This window comes from Phocoena sinus, chromosome 14 (genome assembly GCF_008692025.1).
Source record: "Phocoena sinus isolate mPhoSin1 chromosome 14, mPhoSin1.pri, whole genome shotgun sequence".
In the NCBI taxonomy this organism is placed as follows: Eukaryota; Metazoa; Chordata; class Mammalia; order Artiodactyla; family Phocoenidae; genus Phocoena; species Phocoena sinus.
The window spans coordinates 13,316,897-13,329,316 of NC_045776.1; the positions used below are offsets into that span (position 1 = coordinate 13,316,897).

Here is a 12,420-nt window from a genome sequence, read left to right on the forward strand (position 1 = left end):
GCTTTACAATCATATAGACCTGGGTAGCTGTCTAACACTGGGAAAGTTATGGGACTTGTCTAAAATTTCCTTATCTGGAAAATTAGACTAATATTACCTACTTTGTAAGTTTGCAAAATAAAATGCAGATTAAATGAGATGACATGTAACATAATGCTTAGTGTGTGTTAGGTATTTTTTAATGTAATTTCATGTTAACTGCTGAAATAATACCCTCACCCTGACCCTGAAGCAGGACCTTATCAGTTATTTCTGGAATCACAAATATTTGTTCAAACTTATTAGACTATAAAGCATAAAGCATGAAGGTGGGGGGGGGAAAGACAATCCAAATGAAATTAAAAGTAGAGTAATCTAAAAATAACTGAAATTATAAACAATATGTACACTTGATTTGGTTGTCTGAATTATACCATAGAGAGGCATATAACCATATGTCGGTAGACATAACAAATTAAAACTAGACTGTAAAAGGCCACTTTAATACTAAACAAAGCTTTAACCTAAAGACAAAAATAATCAACTACTTTCCTTAAAAGTTTAAAATTTTAGGAACTATTTCTTAGAGCATTATTTTAAATACTAGATTTGTACTTGAAATAGTCTTATCACAATTATTTTTGGTTAAGATGCTAAAAAGAAAAACTGAATGTTTTAAGAAAGTTTGAAAGAATCTGGTATAATTTACCTCTGATCCTAAACGACTATCTGCTGACATTCGACAGAAAGAGAGTAGTGCTTGATGGAAAGCAGGAGACAACTTCCTAGAAGAAAATATTGAATGAAAATTGGACAATACCAAATAGTTACCACTGGCATTTAAGGAGAAAGTAAGTTGCAGGTTATAATTCCCATCCTTGCATAAACCCTAACCCACAAATGTTAACTGAATATCTCAGCCACAGAAGACTTAAAGGTCACTTCAGTGGAAAATTATACTGGGGAAAAGAAATCAGCAATAGATGCTGATCTTAAAAGAGCTTGACGTTATGGGAATGAATGACTTGTAAATGTTAATTAAACCTGAAGTGGTATGGCAGGTCAATGACAACAGAAAGTGTTTGTAAAACTTGAAATGAGGATTTTTTTTTTCTTCCCTAATTCTCTATGATCCCAGAAAGGTAAACAGTGGAGACAAAGGTTGACCTGGTATGTTGCTGAGAAGTTTTACAAACCTATATAATGATAATGATAATCCTTAATGTTAGAAACCCACGTAAAAGAATTAAAAATTAAAGATAAATGAAGGAGAGGCTTGTTCAACATTCATGGTATATCTCAAAGGAAGTATTTTTGTAATTGAAAATATTAGCCTATTTATGTTTAATAAAAAAGGTTAAAACATTTATATTTTTAAAACAACACTGGTCTCTAAATAATAGTATTCATAATATTGTAACTATGAGTTGTACTTTATGTGCTCTATCTACAAAGAAAACGGCTAACACCAAAATTACATAATAGAGGTTATTTAGTATACACCACAAAGTGGCCCCCAGTAACATCTCATTGTGGAGTTACTGTGCCAAAGCTTAAGCCTATTTGCTCGTTATGTTTCCCCTCCCATATTCTTTCAATGGAGAGAGCTATAATGCATCCAACTGCCTATGCCAGAAAGCCTTTATCCTTCCCTTTCTTTTAATCTCCTAATCCAATCAATCTTTTACTTTCTAACTATCTTGTAAATCTATCCACTTCTTTCTAATACAGGAAATTCAATCATTTCTTACTTTGATTCTTCCAATAGATATCCTACTAGTCTCCTTTCTTCCAGTCTTGCTACCCTCCAATTACCTCTACCCTAGAGGACTCTTTCTAAAACTTAGATGCCATCACGTCCCAACTCTCTAAAATGAGTTAACACGGCTTATATGACTTAGTCTTTGCTTAATTCTCCAACTTCATCTGTCATTCTTCTCACTTGCATTCTTTGCTTCAACCTTAATAAATTCTTCTTAGCTCGCAAAGTGCACAGTGTTCTCCCTGCACATGCTATTCTCTCTTAGTGGGAAGACCTCGTCTTATTTCTTTGTCTGGTTAACTACTACTTAGTCATCAGGTCTAAAGTTAGATAATACTTCTTCCCTGAAATCTTTCCTGCTCTGATGCCTAGGTTAGGTGCCCTGATTGTGTGTTCCCAAAGCAAGGTGAACTTCTCTTATATTACTCCTCTTCGTACTTATAATTATTATCTGTCGGCCTCTCTCATACTGTAAGGTTTGTAACTGAAGGGATGACCATATGTTTGGTTACCATTATACTCCTCGTTAAGACTGCCTGACATATAGTTAAGAGCTAAAAAAAATTAATTGAAGAAATTTAACAGTCATCTTTCTCCAGAGAGTGGCTTTGGTGTATCAAAGGAGATATACGGAAGTACTCCTAAACAGTAAGAACTATTACGAATGTCACTGTTATTGAATATCATTTTTATAACTGTATCTTAACCATATTTAATTAAATGCACTTTGAGGATTGGGCTGTGTCTAGTTCAACCCCCATAATACCTAAAAATACACACACACACACACTTAAGCAGGTACACAGAAAGTTGTGGCACATGAGTGGAAAGATTTGCTTGGGAAAAAAAAAATCAAATACTTCTCACTAATAATGAGTACCTTTAAGTCTAAAACAAATTAGTCATGCTTTCCTACTACATCCCAACACTTGGTATAATATTCCTCCATTTAATAGGAGGAGGAGGAAGCATGGCTTTGTGGCTCAGAATGCACCATAGGGTAATTTGTGAGGATTAACTAAGTTAGTACACGTAAAGCGTGTAGAACTGTGCCTGACATATAAAAAAGAACTCAGTAAATGTTCCTTTCTTAACATTTTTCACATTAAAATGTAAAATAATTTTAAACACATTTTGCCTCCTCTACTAGAAAACATAATCATGACGGGCAAGGGACCATGCTTTTGTCATCTGAGTTCAATCACTGCAATCCAATAAAAACTAAATGAATTAAGAGAATATTAATGATACAATATTAGTAATGGAAGCAGACACAGGAAAAAGGCCTAAGATTAACAGCTAATCCCCTCTTTAGTACAGGCAACTATTCAGTACCAAAACCTTCTACTGAGTCTGATAATGACTGTAGAATACAGAAAAGGTAAAAAGCACTGGGTAAAATACAGCACATAAAACATACATATTACTTATGGGTTTAAGTACTTGGCTAAGATAGGACCTATCTCCTTTATGGTCTATTCCTTGTTAATACAATTTAACTTAGTAATTACTTGTGATTTTTTTTTTTTTTTCCTTTGGTGACATGTACTTTGCTATGTGTTAAGTTCATGCCAAACATAAAAATTCATACATCTGATCTGCAAAATAAGAACTGAAACTCTTCTATTTTGACAATGTTCTAAATAGCTGAAAGATGCATTTCAAAACACAGGATGCATACTAACCTATTGGGTTTATCAAAATGGACTGTGCTTTTATTTGATGGGGAAGAAGATGGCATTCCTTCTCTTTCTCTCCTGGGGAAAGAACGTGGGAAATTCTCTTTAGGAATAGTGGAATCAATTTCATCTGATTTTGAAAGATGGATATCCTTGTTCTCTCCCATGTCTGAACTATTTATAACTGAATCCTGTCCACTGTCTTCAGAGTCCTTGTGGGGAGACTGATCCAAAGAAGGCTGAACAGAGTCACAAACTACAGGGCTGGCAAAGTGTTCATTTTTGAGGAAGTCCATTTCACTGTAGAAAGGAAGAGAAATTATCAGAGAATAACTGTATTTTTTAAAACTTTGGCAATAGCATAAACCTCATAATGGGTTTAACGGTTTAAAAGTATAACATATTAATAGAAAGTGGTTTGGCAACTGATTAATCTCTTCTGCACCATATACACTGATGCTTCATATACCTGGAAGTGCAGCTACAAACACTTATAAAGCATAAAAATGGTTTTATAAACTATGCTTTGGATTAGCACTTAACATTCTTCATTTGCAAAATGGGAAAAATTCTACAGAATTAAGAATTAAATGAAATAATGAATGGGAAATATGTACAACACTAATGTGAAAAGCTATTTTATTACTACTGATACAACTTGGAGAAAATAAAAAATATCTTATTTCTTGGTTCCAAGACATATGCAATTACATGATTATTACGGGGACAACTTTTTTGGGAAAAAGGACACTTTAAGTATATAAGCAACTATAAGACTTTTTTCCAGAAGTATTAGGATATGAAAAATTATGTCTTACAACTGAAATGTTATTTTATATATTTATATAATCTGTCAATTTCTTTAAAAACTTTAAGAGGTTTTTTAGAAATAATGATTAAGTACTAACCTTTCAAGTCTTCTGATTTGTTCCATCAAAGACCATTTCTCACTATTTAATAAACTAATTTTATCTTCTAATTTCTTTACTAGCAAGGAGTTCTAAAATCAAAATGGGAGAAAAACAGAAACTCAAGATCTCATAGTATGCTTTTATGCAGTTTAAACACTTTTTGTGGACTGGATTACTTAGGTAATACCTCTCACCTCTACAGCAGCAGGAGTTTCAAGGGTTGGAGGAAGATTGCATAAAATTGGTGTCAGAGCCTCTAATTCATCTTCTTCTACACCACTGGCCACATCCACAAGATCTTTCCCAGTCACTTGATGATTTCCAAAATCTCGGTAGAGTTGCAATAAGTCTGGAGGTTTCGGAATGTTTAATCCTACATCATCCCATAGTTCAAAATCCTAAAAGATAAAAAAAAAATAATATAAAAAAAATCTATGTGGCAGTTTTATCTTGCATTTTTGAAATTTATCTTTTTTTAAACATCTTTATTAGAGTATAATCGCTTTAAAATGGTGTGTCAGTTTCTGCTTTATAACAAAGTGAATCAGTTATACCTATACATATGTCCCCATATCTCTTCCCTCTTGTGTCTCCCTCACTCCCACCCTCCCTATCCCACCCCTGTAGGTGGTCACAAAGCACCGAGCTGATCTCCCTGTGCTATGCGGCTGCTTCACACTAGCAATCTATTTTACACTTGGTAGTGTATATATGTCCATGCCACTCTCTGTCCCAGCTTACCCGACCCCCTCCGCGGATCCTCAAGTCCATGCTCTAGTAGGTCTGCGTCTTTATTCCTGCCTTGTCCCCGGATTCTTCATGACAATTTTTTTTTTTTTAAGATTCCATATATATGTGTTAGCATACGGTATTTGTTTTTCTCTTTCTGACTTACCTCACTCTGTACGACAGACTCTAGGTCCATCCACCTCACTACAACTAACTCAATTTTGTTTCTTCTTATGGCTGAATAATATTCCACTGTATATATGGGCCACATTTTCTTTATCAATTCATCTGTTGATGGACACTTAGGTTGCCTCCATGTCCTGGCTACTGTAAATAGAGCTGCAATGAACACTGTGGTACATGACTCTTTTTGAATTATGGTTTTCTCAGGGTATATGCCCAGTAGTGGCATTGCTGGGTTGTATGGTAGTTCTATTTTTAGTTTCTTAAGGAACCTCCATATGGTTCTCCATAGTGGCTGTAGCAATTTACATTCCCACCAACAGTGCAAGAGGGTGCCCTTTTCTCCACACCCTCTCCAGCATTTATTGTTTGTAGATTTTTTGATGATGGCCATTCTGACTGCTGTGAGATGATATCTCATTGTAGTTTTGATTTGCATTTCTCTAATGATTAATAATGTTGAGCATTCTTTCATGTGTTTGTTGGCAATCTGTATATCTCCTTTGGAGAAATGTCTATTTAGGTCTTCTGCACATTTTTGGATTGGGTTGTTTTTTTAATATTGAGCTCCATGAGCTGTTTATATTATTTGGAAATTAATCCTTTGTCCATTGATCCGTTTGCAAATATTTTCTCCCATTCTAAGGGTTGTCTTTTCGTCTTGTTTGTAGTTTCCTTTGCTGTGCAAAAGCTTTGAAGTTTCCTTAGTTCCCCTTTGTTTCTTTTTGTTTTTATTTCCATTACTCTAGGAGATGGATCAAAAAAGATCTTGCTGTGATTTATATCAAAGACTGTTCTTCCTATGTTTTCCTCTAAGAGTTTTGTAGTGTCCGGCCTTAGGTTAAGGTCTCTAACCCATTTTCAATTTATTTTTGTGTATGGTGTTAGGGAATGTTCTAATTTCATTCTTTTACACGTAGCTGTCCAGGTTTCCCACCACCACTAATTGAAGAGACTATCTTTTCTCCATTGTATACCCTTGCCTCCTTTGTCATAGATTAGTTGACCATAGATGTGTGAGTTTATCTCTGGGCTTTCTATCCTGTTCCATTGATCTATATTTCTGTTTTTGTGGCAGTACCATATTGTCTTGATTACTGGAGCTTTGTAGTATAGTGTGAAGTCAGAGAGCCTGATTCCTCCCGCTCCGTATTCTTCCCTAAAGACCGCTTTGGCTATTCGGGGTCTTTTGTGTCTCCAAACAAATTTTAAGATTTTTTGTTCTAGTTCCGTAAAAAATGCCATTGGTAATTTGATAGGGATTCCATTGAATTTGTAGATTGCTTTGGGTAGTATAGTCATTTTCACAATATTGATTCTTCCAATCCAAGAAGATGGTATATCTCTCCATCTGGGTGTATCACCTTTCATTTCTTTCATCAGTGTCTTATAATTTTCTGCATACAGATCTTCTGTCTCCTTAGGTAGGTTTATTCCTAGATATTTTATTCTTTTTGTTGCAATGGTAAAATGGGAGTGTTTTCTTAATTTCACTTTCACATTTTTCATCATTAGTGTATAGGAATGCAAGAGATTTCTGTGCATTAGTTTTGTATCCTGCTACTTTACCAAATTCATTGATTAGCTCTAGTAGTTTTCTGGTAGCATCTTTAGGATTCTCTATGTATAGTATCATATCATCTGCAAACAGTGACAGCTTTACTTCTTCTTTTCCAATTTGGATTCCATTTATTTCTTTTTCTTCTCTGATTGCTGTGGCTAAAAGTTCCAAAACTATGTTGAATAATAGTGGTGAGAGTGGGCAACCTTGTCTTGTTCCTGATCTTAATGGAAAGGGTTTCAATTTTTCACCATTGAGGATGATGTTGGCTGTGTATTTGTCATATGTGGCCTTTATTATGTTGAAGTAAGTTCTCTCTATGCCTACTTTCTGGAGGGTTTTTATCATACATGGGTGTTGAATTTTATCGAAAGCTTTCTCTGCATCTATTGAGATGATCATATGGTTTTTCTCCTTCAATTTGTTAATATGGCGTATCACACTGATTAATTTGCGTATACTGAAGAATCCTTGCATTCCTGGGATAAACCCCACTTGATCACGGTGTATGATCCTTTTAATGTGCTGCTGGATTCTGTTTGCTAGTATTTTGTTGAGGATTTTTGCATCTATATTCATCAGTGATATTGGCCTGTAGTTTTCTTTCTTTGAGACATCTTCGTGTGGTTTCGGTATCACGGTGATGGTGACCTCGTAGAATGAGTTTGGGAGTGTACCTCCCTCTGCTCTATTTTGGAAGAGTTTGAGAAGAATAGGTGTTAGCTCTTCTCTAAATGTTTGATAGAATGCGCCTGTGAAGCCATCTGGTTCCGGGCTTTTGTTTGTTGGAAGATTTTTAATCACAGTTTCAATTTCAGTGCTTCTGATTGGTCTGTTCATATTTTCTATTTCTCCTGGTTCAGTCTCAGCACATTGTGCATTTCTAAGAATTTGTCCTTTTCTTCCAGGTTGTCCATTTGATTGACATATAGTTGCTTGTAGTAATCTCTCATGATCCTTTGTGTTTCTGCAGTCAGTTGTTCCTTCTCCTTTTTTATTTCTAATTCTATTGATTTGAGCCTTCTCCCTTTTTTTCTTGATGAGTCTGGCTAATGGCTTATGAATTTTGTTTATCTTCTCAAAGAACCAGCTTTTAGTTTTATTGATCTTTCCTATGGCTTCCTTCATTTCTTTTTCATTTATTTCTGATCTGATCTTTATGATTTCTTTCCTTCTGATAACTTTGTGTGTTTTTTGTTCTTCTTTGTCTAAGTGCTTTAGGTGTAAGGTAAGGTTGTTTACTTGAGTTGTTTCTTGTTTCTGGAGGTACGATTGTATTGCTATAAACTTCCCTCTTAAAACTGCTTTTGCTGCATCCCAAAGGTTTTGGGTCACTGTGTTTTCATTGTCATTTGTTTCTAGGTATTTTTTGATTTCCTCTATAATTTCTTCAGTGATCTCTTGGTTATTAAGTAGTGTATTGTTTAGTCTCCATGTGTTTGCATTTTTACCGATTTTTTTCCTGTAATTGATACCTAGTCTCATAGCGTTGTGGTCGGAAAAGATACTTGATACGATTTCAATTTCCTTAAATTTACCAGGGCTTGATTTGTGACCCAAGATATGATCCTGGAGAATGTTCCATGAGCACATAAAAAGAATGTGTATTCTGTTGCTTTTGGATGGAATGTCCTATAAATATCAATTAAGTCCATCTTATTTAATGTATCATTTAAAGCTTGTATTTCCTTATTTATTTTCATTTTGGATGATCTGTCCATTGGTGAAAGTGGGGTGTTAAAGTCCCCTACTATGATTGTGTTACAGTCGATTACCCCTTTTACGGCTGTTAGTATTTGCCTTATGAATTGCGCTGCTCCTGTGCTGGGTGCATAAATATTTACAGTTGTTATATCTTCTTCTTGGATTGATCCCTTGATCATTATGTACTGTCCTTCTTTGTCTCTTGTAATAGTCTTTGTTTTAAAGTTTATTTTGTCTGGTATGAGAATTGCTTCTCCAGCTTTCTTTTGATTTCCATTAGCATGGAATATCTTTCCCCATCCCCTCACTTTCAGTCTGTATGTGTCCCTAGGTCTGAAGTGGGTCTCTTGTAGACAGCATATATATGGATCTTGTTTTTTATGCATTCAGCCAGTCCATGTCTTTTGGCTGGAGCATTTAAACCATTCATATGTAAGGTATTCATTGGTATGTATGTTCCCATTACCATTTTCGTAATTGTTTTGGGTTTGTTATTGTAGGTCTCTTCCTTTTCTTGTGTCTCCTGCCTAGAGAAGTTCCTTTAGTATTTGTTGTAAATCTGGTTTGGTGGTGCTGAATTCTCTTAGCGTATGCTTGTCTGTAAAGCTTTTAATTTCTCCGTCAAATCTGAATGAGATCCTTGCTGGGTAGAGTAATGTTGGTTGTAGGTTTTTCTCCTTCATCACTTTAAATATGTCCTGCCACTCCCTTCTGGCTTGCAGAGTTTCTGCTGAAAGATCAGCTGTTAACCTTATGGGGATTCCCTTGTGTGTTATTTTTGCCTTGCTGCTTTTAATATTTTACCTTTATATTTAATTTTAAATTTTTTTTTTTTTTTTTTTTGCGGCATGCAGGCCTCTCACTGCTGTGACCTCTCCCATTGCAGAGCACAGGCTCCAGATGCACAGGCTCAGCGGCCATGGCTCATGGGCCCAGCCCCTCCGCGGCATGAGGGATCCTCCCAGACCGGGGCACGAACCCATGTCCCCTGCATCGGCAGGCGGACTCTCAACCACTGCGCCACCAGAGAAGCCCTGATAGTTTGATTAATATGTGTCTTGGCATGGTTCTCCTTGGGTTTATCCTGTATGGGACTCTCTGTGCTTCCTGGACTTGACTATTTCCTTTCCCATATTAGGGAAGTTTTCAACCATAATCTCGTCAAATATTTTCTCAGTCCCTTTCTTTCTCTCTTCTTCTTCTGGGACCCCTAAAATTTGAATGTTGGTGTGTTTAATGTTGTCCCAGAGGTCTCTGACACTGTCCTCAATTTTTTTCATTCTTTTTTCTTTATTCTGCTCTGCAGTACTTATTTCCACTATTTCATCTTCCAGGTCACTTATCTGTTCTTTTTTTTTTTTTTTTTTTTTTTTAAGAGTCTATTAATTAATATATTTATTTTTGCTGTGTTGGGTCTTAATTTCTGTGTGAGGGCTTTCTCTAGTTGTGGCAAGCGGGGGCCACTCTTCATCACGGTGCGCGGGCCTCTCACTATCGCGGCCTCTCCCGTTGCGGAGCACAGGCTCCAGACGCGCAGGCTCAGTAGTTGTGGCTCACGGGCCTAGTCGCTCCGCGGCATGTGGGATCCTCCCAGACCAGGGCTCGAACCCGCGTCCCTTGCATTAGCAGGCAGATCCCCAACCACTGCGCCACCAGGGAAGCCCCACTTATCTGTTCTTATGCTTCATTTATTTTGCTATTGATCCCTTCTAGAGAACTTTTAATTTCATTTATTGTGTTGTTCATCACTGTTTGTTTGCTCTTTAGTTCTTCTAGGTCCTTGTTAAACGTTTCTTGTATTTTCTCCATTCTATTTCCGAGACTTTGGATCATCTTTACTATCATTATTCTGAATTATTTTTCAGGTAGACTGCCTATTTCCTCCTTATTTGTTAGGTCTGGTGGGTTTTGCCTTGCTCCTTCATCTGCTGTTTGTTTCTGTCTTCTCATTTGGCTTCACTTACTGTGTTTGGGGTCTCCTTTTCACAGGCTGCAGGTTCGTAGTTTCTGTTGTTTCTGGTGTCTGTACCCAGTGGCTAAGGTTGGTTCAGTGGGTTGTGTAGGCTTCCTGGTGGAGGGGACTAGTGCCTGTGTTCTGGTGGGTCAGCCTGGATCTTGTCTTTCTGGTGGGCAGGTCCACGTCTGGTGGTGTGTTTTGGGCTGTCTGTGGCCTTATTATAATTTTAGGCAGCCTCTCTGCTAATGGATGGGTTTGTGTTCCTGTGTTGCTAGTTGTTTGGCACAGGGTGTACAGCACTGTAGCTTGCTGGTCGTTGAGTGAAGCTGGGTCGTGGCGTTAAGATGGAGATCTCTGTGAGATCTCTGAGCTGGGAGGTCTCTTGTAGACCAGTGTCCTGACTTTGGCTGTCCCACCTCCGACGCACAGCCCTGATGCCTGGCTGGAGCACCAAGAGCCTGTCATCCACACAGCTCAGAATAAACGGGAGAAAAAAAAGAAAGAAAGAAAGAAGATAAAATAAAGTAAAGTGAAATAAAATAAAGTTATTATAATAAAAAATAATTATTAAGGAAAAATTTTTGAAAAGTAATAAAACAACAAAAAAACGGACAAACAGAACCCTAGGACAAATGGTAAAAGCAAAGCTATACAGACAAAATCACACAGAAGCATCCATATACACATTCACAAAAAGAGAAAAAGGGAAAAAAAAAAATGTATCATTGCCCCCAAAGTCCACCTCCTTAATTTGGGATGATTTGTTGTCTATTCAGGCATTCCACAGATGCAGGGTACATCAAGTTGACTGTGGAGATTTAATCTGCTGCTCCTGAGGCTGCTGGGAGAAATTTTCCTTTCTCTTCTTTTTTCACACAGCTCCCAGGGTTCAGATTTGGATTTGGACCCGCCTCTGTGTGTAGGTTGCCTGAGAGCATCTGTTCTTCGCTCAGACAGGATGGCATTAAAGGAGCAGCTGATTCGGGGGCTCTGGCTCACTCAGGCCGGGGGGAGGGAGGGGTACGAATGTGGGGCGAGCCTGCAGTGGCAGCGGACGATGTGATATTGCAGCAGTCTGAGGTGCGCCATGTGTTCTCCCGGGGAAGTTGTCCCTGGATCACAGGACCCTGGCAGTGGTGGGCTGCACAGGCTCCCGGGAGGGGAGGTATGGATAGTGACGTGTGGTTGCACACAGGCTCCTTGGTGGTGGCACCAGCAGCCTTAGCATCCCATTCCTGTCTCTGGGGTCCGCGCTGATAGCCGCGTCTCACGCCCGTCTCTGGAGCTCCTTTAAGTGGTGCTCTTAATCCCCTCTCCTCGTGCACCAGGAAACAAGAGGCAAGAAAAAGTCTCTTGTCTCTTCGGCAGTTCCAGACTTTTTCCCGAACTCCCTCCTGGCTAGCTGTGGCGCACAATCCCCCTCAGACTGTGTTCACGCAGCCAACCCCAGTCCTCTCCCTGGGATCCAACTGAAGCCCGAGCCTCAGCTCCCAGCCCCCGCCTGCCCCAGCAGGTGAGCAGACAAGCCTCTCGGGCTGGTGAGTGCTGGTTGGCACCGATCCTCTGTGCGGGAATCTCCCTGCTTTGCCCTCCGCACCCCAGTTGTTGTGCTCTCCTCCGTGGCTCCTGAAGCTTCCCCCCCTCCACCACCCGCAGTCTCTGCCTGTGAAGGGCCTTCCTAGTGTGTGGAAACCTTTCCTCCTTCACAGCTCCCTCCCACTGGTGCAGGTCCCTTCCCTATTCTTTTGTCTCTTTTTTCTTTTGCCCTACCCTGGTACGTGGGGAGTTTCTTGCCTTTTGGGAAGTCTGAGGTCTTGTGCCAGCATTCAGTAGGTGTTCTGTAGGGGTTGTTCCACATGTAGATGTATTTCTGATGTATTTGTGGGGAGGAAGGTGGTCTCTATGTCTTACTCTTCCGCCATCTTGAAGCTCCTCCCCTGAAATTTATCTTTTCC

At 38.5% G+C, this 12,420-nt stretch overlaps 1 protein-coding gene across 7 annotated transcripts in view; it reads right to left on the reverse strand.

Moving 5' to 3' along the window:
• The window catches only part of RELCH (RAB11 binding and LisH domain, coiled-coil and HEAT repeat containing), a 120,725-nt gene that overhangs the window by 76,622 nt on the left and 31,683 nt on the right, over positions 1-12,420 (reverse strand). For 4 of the 7 annotated variants that reach the window (XR_004345357.1, XM_032602542.1, XM_032602541.1 and 1 more), the window contains exons 6-9: positions 4,526-4,729; positions 4,329-4,420; positions 3,427-3,720; positions 689-764 (exon numbers count right to left, since the gene is read on the reverse strand). Coding sequence is in view for 6 of the 7 variants with exons in the window: in XM_032602542.1 (XP_032458433.1) it covers positions 689-764; positions 3,427-3,720; positions 4,329-4,420; positions 4,526-4,729 (666 nt within the window). In the remaining variant the exon portion in view is untranslated. Of the gene's footprint in view, positions 1-688; positions 765-3,426; positions 3,721-4,328; positions 4,421-4,525; positions 4,730-5,072; positions 5,110-5,226; positions 5,278-10,472; positions 10,522-12,420 lie in introns of those variants that run through there. The other 3 variants (XM_032602546.1, XM_032602544.1, XM_032602545.1) reach the window with 3 other exon arrangements.